Here is a 15,091-nt window from a genome sequence, read left to right as displayed (position 1 = left end):
GCTTCACATTTAGTCATATTCCGTGTGTTTTTGATGGACAGATCTATCCTTCGGACCACAACAGCAACAACTTCTCCTCCACTCCTTCCACTCCTGTGGGCTCCCCTCAGGGCATTACAAGTAAGTCAGATAAACTGTCTTATTCCGTCAAAGCTCAGTCTGCTTCATTAGATCAGTTTGTGTTGAAAAGTACCAAGACAAAACCGTGTACGCAGAGGAAGAAGCCTGAAGAATCATAAATCATTCCCTTTAGATTGATGGGCTTTGTGTTAGGTCAAGGTGTGAATGAGAAGCTCTAGAGCGCCATCTGCTGGCATAGTGGCATAGCAGCATTCAGATGTTTCACACTCAGGCTATATATCATGTTCTCCTCAGCAGGTGCAGCACAGTGGTCGAGAGCTTCTGGCCAGACTGCTCTGTCTCCTAATTATGAGGGTGGACTACATGCACTGGTAGGTTTATAAAAAACATTTGCACAATATGAATACCGCTTTACTTTTTGAGTAGACAAATGTACAGACAGTAGTTGCATTTCCATTACCCTTCAAATGGCATGAATTCAAGTTTCACTAAGGCTGTGTTCACACTTGTCAGGTTTGGTTCAATTAAAACGAACTCTGGTGCGATTGCTCTTTTAGAACAGTTCATTTGAGTAAGTGTGAACGCTGCCATCTGAACCCTGGTGCGCACCAAACAAGCGGGCCGAGACCGCTAAAAAGATGGGTCTCAGTGTGCTTCCAAACGAACTCTGGTGTGGTTTGAATGAAATATGAACATAACATGGACCAAATACTCATAAATGAACCAAAAACAGGAAGTAATGACAATATGTGACGCTATGCGACATGATTTCACAAAGGGAACAAGCGGTGTATCGAAAACAAAATGAGCAGAGGGTAAATGTGGAGCAACGAGGAGGTAAAGTGCCTTTTTATGAGCTCTTTGTGAGTTTGCAGGTGGTGAAAATAAAATCATATGCACGCAACAATGAGCGCGCTTAGTCCAGCAGACAGAATTAGGTGTATCTGACTTAAAGTCGAACACACTTTTCCTTTTGTTTGAAATGTTTGGTAAGTTCCGTCACGAAATATACGTCATTCAACCCAACCAATCAGGTTTGATATCTTTAGGTCCGCTGTCAAAAATGGCAGTGTGAACACTAAGCAGACCAGGACCAAATGTATAATTTTCCTTTTTGGTCTGGACCAAATGAACCAAACGAACCGAACTGCAAGTGTGAACACACCCTTAATGCTGCTTTTATTTCAGTTCTAATTTTCATTTAAGCTCAAGTTTTTCATCTACTATTGATATTTTATTTCAGAAATATTTTAACTAAATTACATTTTAACTAAACTATGACAATAATAGTTTGATTTTTATGTATTAATGCTGATGTATAACCACATTTAGCAGTGACATTTAAAAAAAAAAGCTCTACTTAAACACATTAAATAAATATTAGTTTTAATATTATAATCTTTGTTTAAAACATTGACTTGTTCTTGGTCTCATTTTGCACAAATTATCTGTGCCTTTTATTCTGTAGAGGAAAAGAAATTCAATTACTCACCCTCATGTCGTTCCAAACCTGTAAGACCTTTGTTCATCTTCAGAACCCAAATTGAAGATATTTTTGACCTTCTGACTTTCTGACCCTGCATAGACAGTAACACAACTCACTTTTAAGGCTTAGAAAGGTAGTAAGGACATTGTTAAAATAGTCCATGTGACATTAGTGGTTCAACCTTAATTTTTTGAAGCTATGAGAATACTTTTTGTGTGCGAAGAAAACAAAAATAATGACTTGATTCAACAATTTCTTCTCTTCCATACAAGTCTTCGGCACATGTTCACGAGAGTAAGTTGAAGGTTGAACCACTGATGCGACAGACTACTTTAGCGATGTCCTTACTACCTTTCTGGGCCTTTATTAAAAATATACCATTTCATGGATTCTTTAAGGTAAATGTCAATCATTTTTTACAGCAGAACAAAATGGAAGACCGGCTGGAGGAGGCCATTCATGTCCTGCGAAGTCACGCGGTGGGTCAGCCCCCGGGAATTCCTGGAGCCCATCCTGACATGCACGGCCTACTGGGTGCCGTCTCCACATCCGGTGCAACTATGGGGGGTCTCCCTCAGACCTACTCCAACCCAGGACTACCCCTGAGCAACAGACACCCTGCCATGGTTAGTATGGCCACTTAATAGTGTAATCCGAACAGATCCAAGCTTACCATAGTTCACCAAAAATGAAAATTTTGTCATTAATTACGCACCCTCATGTCATTCCAAACTCGTAAGATCTTCGTTTAGCTTCACAATGCAAATTAAGATATTTTTGATGAATTCCAAGAGCTTTCTGACCCTGCATAGACAGCAACACAACTGACACGTTCAAGACCCAGAAAAGTAGTAAAGACGGCATTAAAATAGTCCATGTGATATCAGTGTTCCAACCTTAATTTTATGACTTTTATTGCGCACAGTGTTTTCGTAGTTTTATGAAATTCCAGTTGAACCACGGATCTCCCGTGGACTATTTTAACGTTGTCCTTACTACCTTTCTGGGCCTTGAACGTGGTAGTTGTGTTGAGGTCTATGTAGGGTCAGAAAACTCTTGGATTTCATCTCAAGTATCTTAATTTGTGTTCTGAAGATGAATGAATGTCTTACGGATTTGGAACGACATGAGGGTGAATAATTCTGACAAAATTATCATTTTTGGCTAAACTATTTCTTCAACTACTATAGCCAACTACAGTTTCAAACTAGCTTCACAAACACTGATAACAGGCCTCTAGTTTAGAGCTGTATGTGGTATAATCTAACACAAAACAATAAAAATGCACCAGTGGGTATTGATATGTGCTAATTACTCTCCCTTGTTGCACTTGTCTGCAGGCTGGAAGCCATCATGACGACCATGCCTGCCTTCCTCCCAGCAGCACCCTGTTACAGTCCGCTCATGCTTCAGGCACCCCACAGCCTGGAGGAGCACCAGAGGGTTTTAACAGTGAGCAGCAGTTTCAATTTCTCTTTTTGAACCAAGCGAACATGTAAACAACAGATGCAAACGTTGAGCGTTTGCTGCGAGTTTCAGCGGGATGCGTTTAACGATTTCCTGTCTCTGGCTTCAGGTTTGCCCGGAGGCTTGGCCCACGCCACGCATTCGTCAAACAAGTCCGACATTAAGAGGGAAGACAAGGAAGAAGATGAGAACTCCTCTGTGGCTGACAAGTCTGATGAAGAGAAGAAGGAAAGCAAACCGTCTCGCACCAGAACAAGGTACAAGATTGTTTTTTTTTAGCATTTTCCATAAATAACAGCTGAATGATTTTTAAACCGTAAATGTTCATCCACATGACGGTTTGACGTCTGTAAATTTATTTATAAGTTTCTGTTTGTTCAAATGTTTCTTCACATCAGGCAAAGCCTGATTTCAAAGTGTTTGGGCTTCCCCAACACCCAAAATATCATGTTTTATAGTGTTCTCCTTCCCCCCTTTCCCAAACTCTCACATTGTTTTCAGAAAGGAGGTGTTTACCCAGCAAGTCCTTTCAGGTTTATCAGACCAGGGAGAAGAGTAAGTCTATCTCCCACCAAAGAGTGCATGTTTGTGAAAGACTCCGGATACTCACTTGATCGCTTTAAATTGTTAAATGTCTGTGTTATTGTGCACAAAATGAATTTAAAGCCATTGAAACACTATGATGATTTTGACACAGGTGGGACTCTCTGCTATACAGGATGTTTTCAAAAGAGTAAACTAGAATCGTCTGTTTTTCAATGCGCAATATGCTGCAAAATCAGCATATAAAGCTCTTTTTGTATATAAATATATATGTATTTATTTTATTTTATTTTTTTAATTCAACATTCATCTCCCAATCTAAAATGGGTTACTGATGTTTCTATACTACAAGTAAAAGGTTTGGACACATTCTCATTCTTTATCATAAAATGATGAGAATGAAGTCAGCAAAACTATCAAATAACACAAACACTACCAGTCAAAAGTTTTTGAACGGTAAGATTTGTCGTTGTTTTTTCTCTTCTGCTCACCAAGCCTCTATTTATTTGATCCAAAATAGAGCAAAAGCAGTATTATTGTAAAATATTTTACTATTTAAAGGAACTGTTTTCGATTTAAATATATATTAAAATGTAATTTATTTCTGCGATCACAGCTACATTTTCAGCATCATTACTCCAGTTTTCAGTGTCACATTAACTTTCAGAAATCATTTTAATATGCTGGTTTGCTGTTCAAGGAACAGTTCAATACTTTTTTTTTTCTGGATTCTTTGAATAGAAAGATCCAAAAATCACATTTAATTAATTTTATTAATACATTTAATTTAGCCAGGATGCTTAAAATTGATCAAAAAATGATAAGACATTTATAATGTTACAAAAAAATTCTATTTCAGATAAATGCTGTTCTTCTGAACTTTCTATTCATCAAGGAAACCTGAAAAAAAATTACTGAGCTGTTTCCAACAATGTTTTTTGAGCAAATCAGGATATTAGAATGATTTCTAAAGGATCATGTGACACTGAAGACTGGAGTAATGATGCTAAAAATTCAGCTTTGAAATCACAGGAATAAATTACATTTTATATTCAAAAAGAAAACGGTTGTTTTAAATGGTAAAAATATTTCAATTTTACTGTTTTTGCTGTACTTTGAATCAAATAAATGCAGGCTTGGTGAGCAGAAGAGACTTTTTTTTAACATTAAAAATCTTACTGTAAATAATAAATAAATTAAATTTGTCAGGTGTGTCGACACTTTAACTAGTACTGTATTTGAGAGTTATAGTACGTAATAAAGTACACAACTTTACTCCTAATATACTTAAGCAGGCACCTGGACCACAAAGCTTACATTTTACTATTTTAAATACAATTAATTAAAAAAAAAATCAATATATATATATTTTTTTTAATTTAAATAAAATACATTTTTTTTCACTGTACAGTTGAAAAATGGAAGTTAAATGTTGTATATATTTTTGTCTCTTCACAGTCTAGACAATGAAGATGATGAGGATTTGCCGGCGGAGGTAAAGATCGAGCGGGAGAAAGAGCGGCGAGTGGCCAACAACGCACGAGAGCGACTGCGCGTACGTGACATCAACGAGGCCTTCAAAGAGCTGGGCCGCATGTGCCAGCTGCACCTGAGCAACGACAAACCCCAGACCAAACTGCTCATCCTGCACCAGGCCGTCAACGTGATACTAAACCTGGAGCAACAAGTCCGCGGTAAGCATTTTCATCCTTAAAACTGACATAAAACAGCATTTACTTGTATCATTTTCAGACATTATCTGAGTAATACTGAATTTTGAAATAATAATAATAATAATAATAATTAAATAATGTAAGTCGGGACTTACTGAAATATATTACCAGAAATTTTATTATTTTAAAAGGAATTAAGTTTAGAAAGCGGCTTATTTTATCAAATAAATGCTTTATTTTTCTGAAATTCAGTATCGGATTTTCCTTTAACTGAATGAATCAGTAATTTTGTATTTTTGCTTTCATTCTCATCCAGAACGCAACCTAAACCCAAAAGCGGCATGTCTGAAGCGACGTGAAGAGGAGAAAGTGTCCGGGGTGGTTGGAGACACTCAGATGCAACTGTCCGGATCGCATCCAGGACTGGGAGGAGATGGACGCAACTCTGTCAGTCACATGTGATCATGTGGTACGTTAATGTTAATTTAACCATTGCCTCACTTTGTGTAACCCAGGTTATGCAAGCACTTTTTAGTCACTATTTTTTTTTTTTTTTTTTTTTCTAACATTAATAGAGTTAATAGTAGGGGTGAGCGATATACTGGTAGGCATGATTAACCGGTAGAAATTTGTCAACCGCTACAGTTTTTGTACTATCTATGTGCTTCAAGGTCACAATGTATCATTTGCATGTGTTTTTAAGCATTTAAATTTAAGAACAAGTCACTTTTTAAGCCTTTGAAATGCAATCAGCGGCGAAAGACAACTCATTTGGCTACATGTGAAGACGGTGCTCATAAAGCGTGGAGTATTGAAGTTGTTTTTGCCACTTTATATATAGCCCTTGAACGGTTAAATACTCACACTTGTATGTGTCAAAATGCCCATCTTTGCAAGTGAAAGCAAACACCTGAGAAAGAAAACGTGTAACATTATATTGCATCCGGGTAGGTCTTAGAGTGACAGCAGTCTAATATTCCTTCTGTCTGTCATTCATGTTAATCAAACAACAAAAGAGAAAATTTCTCACTGCTCTTGACTAAATCAGTTTTGTAAATTTGATGAGAAGAAATATATATTTAATGTACACAGTGAAGAATATGCCGTGTTTGTATACATTTGATGACTTTATACAATGTTTGCAGCATTTCTTATTTATTTGTTATACTATAGGTTTTTTTTTGGTCCTGTTGCTTGTAATTAGTTTCTTCTTTAATCACTGACTTTTCTTTTTTTTAACTTAAGTTTTTTTTTTTTTTTTTTTTAAATGTTCAAAACTTTCAGTTTACTTTTGTCATTTATTTTGACAAAATGGTATAGAATTCAATATCTGCCATTTATCAGTCATAACTTAAATCAGTGTTATTTTAGTAGTATTTATGGTATTTAATATTTTAAATTAGCTTTTTCTTTGTATTTTCAGTTCTATTTTTAGCTTCATTTTAGTAATTGTGTTATGCGCTTTTGTCATTTTGGTAGTTTTGTTATACTTCTATGTAGCTTCAATTCATTTGAATTTATCTAATAATTATATTTTATTTTGGTAACATTTAACATTGGTCAACTCTATTAGCATTAGACTTACTAATTTTTAGTTAAAGGAGTAGTTCACTTTTAGAACAAAAATTTACAGATAATGTACTCACCCCCTTGTCATCCAAGATGTTCATGTCTTTCTTTCTTCAGTCTTAAAGAAATGATGTTTTTTGAGGAAAACATTTCAGGATTTCTCTCCATATAATGGACTTCCGTGGTGCCCCAGAGTTTGAACTTCCAAAATGCAGTTAAAATGCAGCTTCATAGGGCTCTAAATGATCCCAGCCGATGAATAAGAAGGGTCTCTACACAAAGTACAATCAGAGCTAGACAAGACAAGCATTTGAGGTTAAAAAGTATATAAATTGTTTTTAATTTTTTTTTTTAAAGAAAATAATCGATCGTTTTGCTAGGTAAGATCCTTTTTTCCTTGGCTGTGATTGATTAGAGCCTTTTGAAGCTGCATTTTGGAAGTTCAAACTCGGGGGCACCATAGACTGTGTACTCCAGTTCAAAAAGATAGGGTAGGGCTAAAAACTCTGTCTCATTTCCTCCTCCAGTTTCAAAATCATCCTACATCATTGTTTTACCTTTTTTTTTTTTTTTGTACTTTTGTAGGGCTGCAACTAACGATTATTTTAATAATCGATTAATCTGTCGATTATTTTTTCGATTAATCGATGAATCGGATTTAAAAAAACAAAAACAAGAAAGGGATTCATTTACAACCCTTCATTCAAAAACAGAACTAAAATCTTTAGAAAGTGCACGAACATGTTGCTCCTTGAACTGTTAATAATAATAATAATAAAATAAAATAAAAATGGACTAACAGAAAAAAACATACACATGTATGCTTTACATCTGCCAAATATATAGACTTTTTTTTTTTTTTATAAATAAACTAACTAAATAAACTATAAAAATACTATCCGTCAAGACAGCGGCTTCCTGTGGTGTACATGATGCATTTCCCATCAAGAAGCCTCTCAAATTAAATTCCTCAGTGCGCATTAAAAAAGTCAAGTGACTTTGCACGCTGGAACGGGATAACTTGACTAACTTTCTGCTACATTCATTCTGCCATGGCGGTGTTTAGTGTCCTGCCATCAGCAGCGACCAGCTGGAAGAGTTCCGCATTCAAATGCACGCAAAACTGGCCTCAAAGCCCCAGCGAAAGTAATTACCATGAATCTGTCAGGGCAAAAATTAAGAAAATATTCGAATTACTAATTAATAAACTAGTATTTTCTGATTCAGTGTTGCAAAGATTAAAGTCCCCCTGAAATCAAAATTAAAGTTTTTTGGCTTTTAGTATTAATATATTAGCCTTAAGATTATCTATAAGCTAGTGTACTTCAAAGCAATGACAAAATTCGCTTTTACAAGAAATGGGCATTCAAAACTTACAGTCTCGTCACTTCCGCCAATATGAATCAAGGATTTTGATGATATCACCGCGCACTTCAGTTTCTGATCAAACATTCTGTCCAATCAAATGCGCTCTAGAGTCCGTAGTGTCCCGCCCCCTACACAGAGACGCGGACTCGCGGAGGAGATCATATGCGCTCGTATGCGCGGTCGGACTCGGCATGAATTAAACTACACAGCCTCAGCATGATTATTATCACTATTTCGTTTTAGCAAGAGTTTCATATTGAATCTGTGGGGTAATTTATTAGTCTGTGGCTGTCACAAGCTTACAAACGCGGCTTTACCGAGCTCAACGGCTCTGGCCCGAAGAGATATTAATGGAACGCTATTTGCTGTTCAAAATAAGTGGGCGGGGCTTAGCGATATGTTTTTGTTTCAGTTAAAAGAACGTCACCACATAGAAGAACGCTGCGTGTTTCAAGGCACTTCAGTGGACCTTTAAGTTGACGATCCTGCCATCTGCTCATTAATGCCTAATGCATCTTTATGAATGCGTCTCCATGTCCTGCAAAGCGCGCTTCTCTCCGCACAAACTTTGGATTTATATGGATTGAATGATTAAACTAATATTGTGATATGTTTTAAGTTTTTTATATCAATGGATTTTAATTTAAATCACGATGACTTGAGCAGGCTATTGATCGGTCTGCCACTGTTTGGTCATAACTTTAAAAAACAAAGACTTGAATTTAACAAACAAAAAGTGTTCCAAATATATCTCTAAATTAACTTTATAAACTAAAGAAACGAAAATAAATGTAATCACTTTGCTATTAAAAACAGCAGCTGTGTAATGAGGAAGAGAAAGAGAAAAAAAGACAGTCGGACTGGAAATTCTGTCGGCCAAAAATTGATGAGCTGTCGGAAATTTTTACAAGGAATGTTTGTTTAATAGCCTATATAATATTCTTAGGCTACTTTCTTAATTAAAAATATTATTTATTTGATTTATTTTAGCGTTTTTAGGCTGCTTGTTCGCTGACTGAAGTGTAGGCTATATATAAAAAAACAACGTGCCACCGTCACAGCCCTATTAAAAACTGAGACGATTTCACCTCAGCAGAGCTCCTCTTTCTCCTTACGGTTGTGGTATGTTTTCGACACATTATACAGACAGACAGTGTTACAAAAACTATAGAAGTAGTTTTCTCCATCTCCACTATCCAACGACCGTACAGCAGCTGTTTTGCGATCGCACATTGGCTGCTGTGAAAGTAGGTAGAATGTAGAAACGGTGCTTTATGCTCAAATGTTCCAGTTTTGCGCATAAGTTAAATTCGCATTTTTTGATGGAAACACAGCTTATGAGGCGCCGAACTCTGCTGGCATCAGTGCAGGAGAGAGACCGAATGTGTCCACTCCGCTCTGCGTTCAATTTTTTTTTTATTTTTTTTTTAATATATATATATATATATATATATATATATATATATATATATATATATAATAACCAAATGTCTCTGCGTCGCGCGACACAACGAATCGATTATGAAATTCGTTGCCAACTCTTTTAGTAATCGATTTTTATCGATTCGTTGTTTCAGCCCTATACTTTTGCCTCCGTCACTCCTGATCTTTCCAATGAGACTACGTAATGCTTGAGGTCAAGCTAGTGCAAGATGAGTATTTGTGGTTAAAAAGTATATAAATTGTATTTTATTTTTAGAAAATGGTCAATCTTTTTACTAGATAAGACTCTTATTTTAATAAGGATCGTGTAGAGTCCTTTTGAAGCTGCATTGAAACTGCAATTTGGACCTTCAACTGATCCATATTGAAGTCCACTATATGGAAAAAATCTAGAATGTTTTCCTCAAACCTGATTTCTTGGTGACTGAAGAAAGAAAGACATGAACATCTTTGATGACATTGGGAAGAGTAAATTATCTGAATGGTTCTCAAATGGTTCAGGTCATACTTAGAAGGGAGAGGTTATTACGTAAGTATAGGAGAGCATAAGTCTAAGTGGACGTCCATGACATGCGGAGTCCCACAAGGCTCAATTCTAGCGCCGCTGTTGTTCAGCCTGTATATGCTCCCACTAAGTCAAATAATGAGAAAGAACCAAATAGCATATCACAGCTATGCAGATGATACCCAGATTTACCTAGCCTTATCGCCAAATGACTACAGCCCCATTGACTCCCTCTGCCAATGCATTGATGAAATTAACAGTTGGATGTGCCAAAACTTTTTACAGTTAAACAAGGAGAAAACAGAAGTCATTGGATTTGGAAACAAAGATGAAGTCCATAAGGTAAATGCGTACCTTGACGCTAGGGGTCAAAAAACAAAAAATCAAGTCAAGAATCTGGGTGTGATTCTGGAGTCAGACCTCAGTTTCAGTAGCCATGTCAAAGCAGTAACTAAATCAGCATACTACCATCTCAAAAACATTGCAAGAATTAGATGTTTTGTTTCCCGTCAAGATTTGGAGAAACTTGTTCATGCCTTTATCAGCAGCAGGGTGGACTATTGTAATTGTCTCCTCACCGGCCTTCCCAAGAAGACCATTAGACAGCTGCAGCTCATACAGAACGCTGCTGCCAGGATTCTGACTAGAACCAAAAAATCAGAGCATATTACACCAGTCCTCAGGTCCTTACACTGGCTTCCAGTTATGTTTAGGATAGATTTTAAAGTACTTTTACTTGTTTATAAAGCACTCAATGGCCTAGGACCTACATACATTGCAGATATGCTAACTGAATATAAACCTAACAGACAACTCAGATCACTAGGATCGAGTCAGTTAGTAATATCAAGGGTTCACACAAAACAAGGGGAATCCGCTTTTAGCCATTATGCCGCCCGCAGTTGGAATCAGCTTCCAGAAGAGATCAGATGTGCTAATACATTAGCCACAATTAAATGCAGACTCAACTCATCTGTTCAGTTGTGCATTTATTAAATGAGCACTGTGCTACGTCCGAACAGATTGCATTATTTTATGTATAATCATTTTACTGTATTAATTTGAAATCTTCTTTTTTAAAATCATCTTAAATGTTCTTAATTTTGTTTTTAATGTTATGATTATTATTTAAAATTTTTATGATTTTTATGCTATTGTGTTTTTAATTCCTTTTTATGTACAGCACTTTGAATTACCATTGTGTATGAAATGTGCTATATAAATAAACTTGCCTTGCCTTGAATTTCTGGATTTGAACTAATCCTTTAAGCTGACATAAACCATGAACAGTTACTGTAACGTGTTAGTTTTATTTTAAAGTAACTTCATTACAATTACTAATTTAGTTTACAATAACAAGAGATTGAAGTCTCTGATTGACATGTTTTCTATCTTTAGATCCAGTGATATTTCTTGGGGCTCCTGGAAGAAGTGACCTTGAATCTCTTCCACCGTTCTCATCCTCTCCGTGTGCATAAAATGACTCGGAAAGCATATCATCCACGAAATCAGAGATGCACCCTCCAAACCTTTTTTCGGACACACGAACCGACCCGCCAAAACTGACCCAGCAGATTTTGTCCGTGATCACTCCAGACCACAATTACCAGCACAAATGTGAAGAACTCTTTCTCAAGTCGTTTTGTATTCTTCAGCTTCCTTACAACAATGGATCATAAGGAAAAAGACCCATTCTGACCACAACTGATGATTTTTTTGTTTGTTTTTGTTTTCATTTTTCCACTGCGGAAAGAGAGTTCTGATCGAGAGACGAGACAGACGTCAATTTAATCATGGATTTGTGCCTAATTGTTACGTTTTATATAAGACGCAAACTGCTTACTTGTGTGGAACAAAACAAACAAGTTTGGGAGTTGCTTGTATATGAGCAAAAAAAATTTCTTTTTATTTTTAAACGTGGTTTGTCATTCCCTACTGAAAGGTACAGTCTTACGTGCGTTGTGTAACCAAACCCCATGAGAATGGGGCGAACCTGTGGTGCTTTTTGAGGACGGCGTATCCCAGCATGCCTCTGCTTTATAGGCCAGGGCTCTTTTGGAACGGGAGGAAGAAAAAAAAAAAAGCACACGGGGCCATCGCAGCTCTCCAGACTGTTTCATATTTTTGGAAACATCACGTATCATCAGCTCTCACGATGCCATTGACTAGTTCAGCCAATCGGAAGAAAGAATAAAGAAGCGTAAGCTTCTGCTACTATGACAAAAGCGATTGGATTCCATTGTGTTCCCAAGCAGAAAATTGCCAAGTTGACCTTTTCACTTCTTTCCTTTCATTTTTTTCGCCAGGATACGTTCAATCATCACTTGCTCGACTCATCGTTGCCAAAAGTCTGAAAGCGTACACATGTCCACCTCACACATATGTAACGGATATTATTTCGATTTGAGAAAAAAAAAAAGTAAGAATATATATAAATATATATATTTTTGTTAGTCTATACATTGTAGATTTCTAAATAACAAAAACATATTAGTTTGAAGTGTAGAGTCTATAGCGCAAGTGAACGCTCAGAGACGCGCCCACGATCCCTGCGTATATTTTCACAAGGTTTGGGCGAGGCGACCCATCGATAATTTTATCCCAGACGCAGAGTTGATAGTGATGTTTGAGGGCGCATCGAGGTTTAGAAAACCTCGCGATGGTTTCCTGATTTCAGGGAACTGTACGTCACTAGAAGTGTTCTTAGGCAATGGTGAACGTTCACCATCATTTCAGTCTCGCCAATGCACATAATGCAACTGTTTGAATGTAATATTCAAATGTAAACACTCTCACGTCTCCATCAGACTGGCTTACTGTGAGTTTAGTTACTTCATATTGTCATTTCAAGGTGTACGTCCCATTTTTCGTCATGTGCGTGAGATGTTCCCCTTTGGTTTGAATTATGTATGTAGGAAAAAAAAAATGGTGTTATAACCTGTGTAATTGTCACTATGTCCACAATGGATCTGATTTCTGAGTAATAACATTTCACCGTAAGGGGGATACTGAACTTAGGTTGTCCTAAAGTATAACGGAAACATAATATCAATTCTTGATAAAGATAAAAAAAAGTTGTTGAACATTTATATATCGTGGCCTTCTTATTCTCAAGACTGTCATTTTTGAGAGTGATGCCTTGTCAGTGCCTAAACTTACTTTCGTTGTAAACTTGACCATTTGTTTTTTATTTCAAAATGCAAAAATGTCTCCTTCATCTTGGTTTCGTTTTGTTTTTTCTTTCTGGAAGCATCTGTGTAGTATTTAATCTGCAATTTAGAAACATCGTAGTCTTTCATCCTCATTATTATGCTGTGTGTGTGCACCTTTTGGCAATTTTAGGATTCCCTGTCATCTTTGGCTCGATTAGGTTGGAATTTGTTTTTTGCTTTCAAGACGCTAGTGTTTTGTGATCTGTGAAGCACACGAGAAAACTGAAGGATCTTTTTTCGATTCGTCACTAGACTGTTATGAGTAGATCTCAATATATCCAGCTGATACCATCTCAAATGTGTTCATTTTGGGGGGAAAAAAAATCCATAAAATATGAGTGCTGGACTTTTGCCTCCTGCCTATCGCTGTAGATGCTGAAGGAGGGTTGTCGTGTCATCAAAGATTCTCCTGACTGAAATCACTTTCTTTTTATCCCTAAAGCATCTTCTGTCCATCTTGAATGTCCAACTAAGAGAACATTTTGAATGAATCATCGTGTGCCGAAGTATGATTTCCATCGGAATTAAGAAGTGTGTGAATTTTACAGAACCTGGTGTCTTGCAGTTGCAGTAGGGACATGAACAATACTGCTGTTGTGTCTTCAGAGTGCCTCCGGTTTTTGTCATTATTATTATTTTTTTGTCTTTGTTTTTATAAATATATATATAAAGTAGGTATTGAGAACTGTCCTGTATATAACAGTAATGTAGCAATAAATGTGCCATTTTTAATAACAGAATTATACATTTTTTTCAATGTCTTGCTTTGGATCTTGTATACCTTCAAATGAGTTAAATAAAAGAAAGCATTGTAATAAAAGTATTACCGTTGCGTGTCTTTTCCGAGAAAAAAGAAATGACGATTGCTATTTTAGCGTCCACACACCAACTGACGATAGCCTTAGGGCTGGGAATCGACTTTAAAAAGAATCGATTCCAAGGCATTGGGAATCGAGAGTCGATTTGGAATCGATCCCATTAAGGGGAATCGACTCCTCAGAGCCGTTTTCAGTTCAGCAATAATAAATCATGACGTGATCGAGGGTCTTGATCACTGATCTATAATAGATTATATAGATCAGTGGTCTTGATATTATTTACATTTTAAATCATGTTTTTAACCGTTCTATTAGCAAATGAAAGAAAACGCAGAGAGCGCATCTGATTGACAGCTATGCCACGAGCTCTTATATCAGTGTTGTTGTTAAAGTTCAGTTTATTTTGTTTCAGTGAATAGTTTGCTAATTTTGTCATTTTAGACATGTCATGTCTTGTTTTATTCATGCAATAAATGCATACCCACTGCTGAGCTGTGGGTTATGACTAATTTCATGGGCAATGCAGACACAATTACAATTTAAAATCAGTCGAGCTACAAAAAAATCGTATTTTTTTTTTTTTAACAAATGAAGCTTAATATTGTGAGAAGACAACTTTCTACGACCTTTACATCCTGCATTCATCGTAAAATTAGCTTCCTCCGATCTTAAAAACAAGAATCGGAAAAGAATCGGAAGAAACAGTGAGGAATCGATTCTGGAATCGAATCCAATCGATTCCAGAACCAGGAATCGGAATCGATTCCAAAAATTTCGGAATGAACAGCCCTAGATGGCCTACTGCTTGTTAAAAGCAGGCCGGTGCGGTTACGTCATCTCCCGCCTAAAATGTTCGCGCTCGTGTGTTAAGGGATTCTGATTGGCTGTCAATGTTTTTATCGTTCATCAGCTGTATTTACCTCAGC

General features: G+C 36.6%; 1 protein-coding gene across 1 annotated transcript in view; it reads left to right on the top strand.

Annotated features, from left to right (window-relative positions):
- LOC141292353 (transcription factor E2-alpha-like) overlaps positions 1 to 11,727 on the top strand; it is a 31,155-nt gene extending 19,428 nt beyond the window's left edge. Inside the window, exons 13-21 of the mRNA XM_073824361.1 lie at positions 42 to 120; positions 376 to 452; positions 1,990 to 2,193; positions 2,908 to 3,019; positions 3,144 to 3,291; positions 3,536 to 3,589; positions 5,036 to 5,271; positions 5,567 to 5,719; positions 11,534 to 11,727. Of these exons, the coding sequence (XP_073680462.1) occupies positions 42 to 120; positions 376 to 452; positions 1,990 to 2,193; positions 2,908 to 3,019; positions 3,144 to 3,291; positions 3,536 to 3,589; positions 5,036 to 5,271; positions 5,567 to 5,712 (1,056 nt within the window). The 3' untranslated portion in view covers positions 5,713 to 5,719; positions 11,534 to 11,727. The remainder of the gene's footprint in view (positions 1 to 41; positions 121 to 375; positions 453 to 1,989; positions 2,194 to 2,907; positions 3,020 to 3,143; positions 3,292 to 3,535; positions 3,590 to 5,035; positions 5,272 to 5,566; positions 5,720 to 11,533) is intronic.
- Positions 11,728 to 15,091: the final 3,364 nt, after the last annotated feature.

The sequence above is a fragment of the Garra rufa genome, chromosome 19, assembly GCF_049309525.1.
Source record: "Garra rufa chromosome 19, GarRuf1.0, whole genome shotgun sequence".
Lineage (NCBI taxonomy): Eukaryota > Metazoa > Chordata > Actinopteri > Cypriniformes > Cyprinidae > Garra > Garra rufa.
Note: the sequence above shows the minus strand (reverse complement) of the source record. Positions and strands in the feature narration are given on the sequence as shown.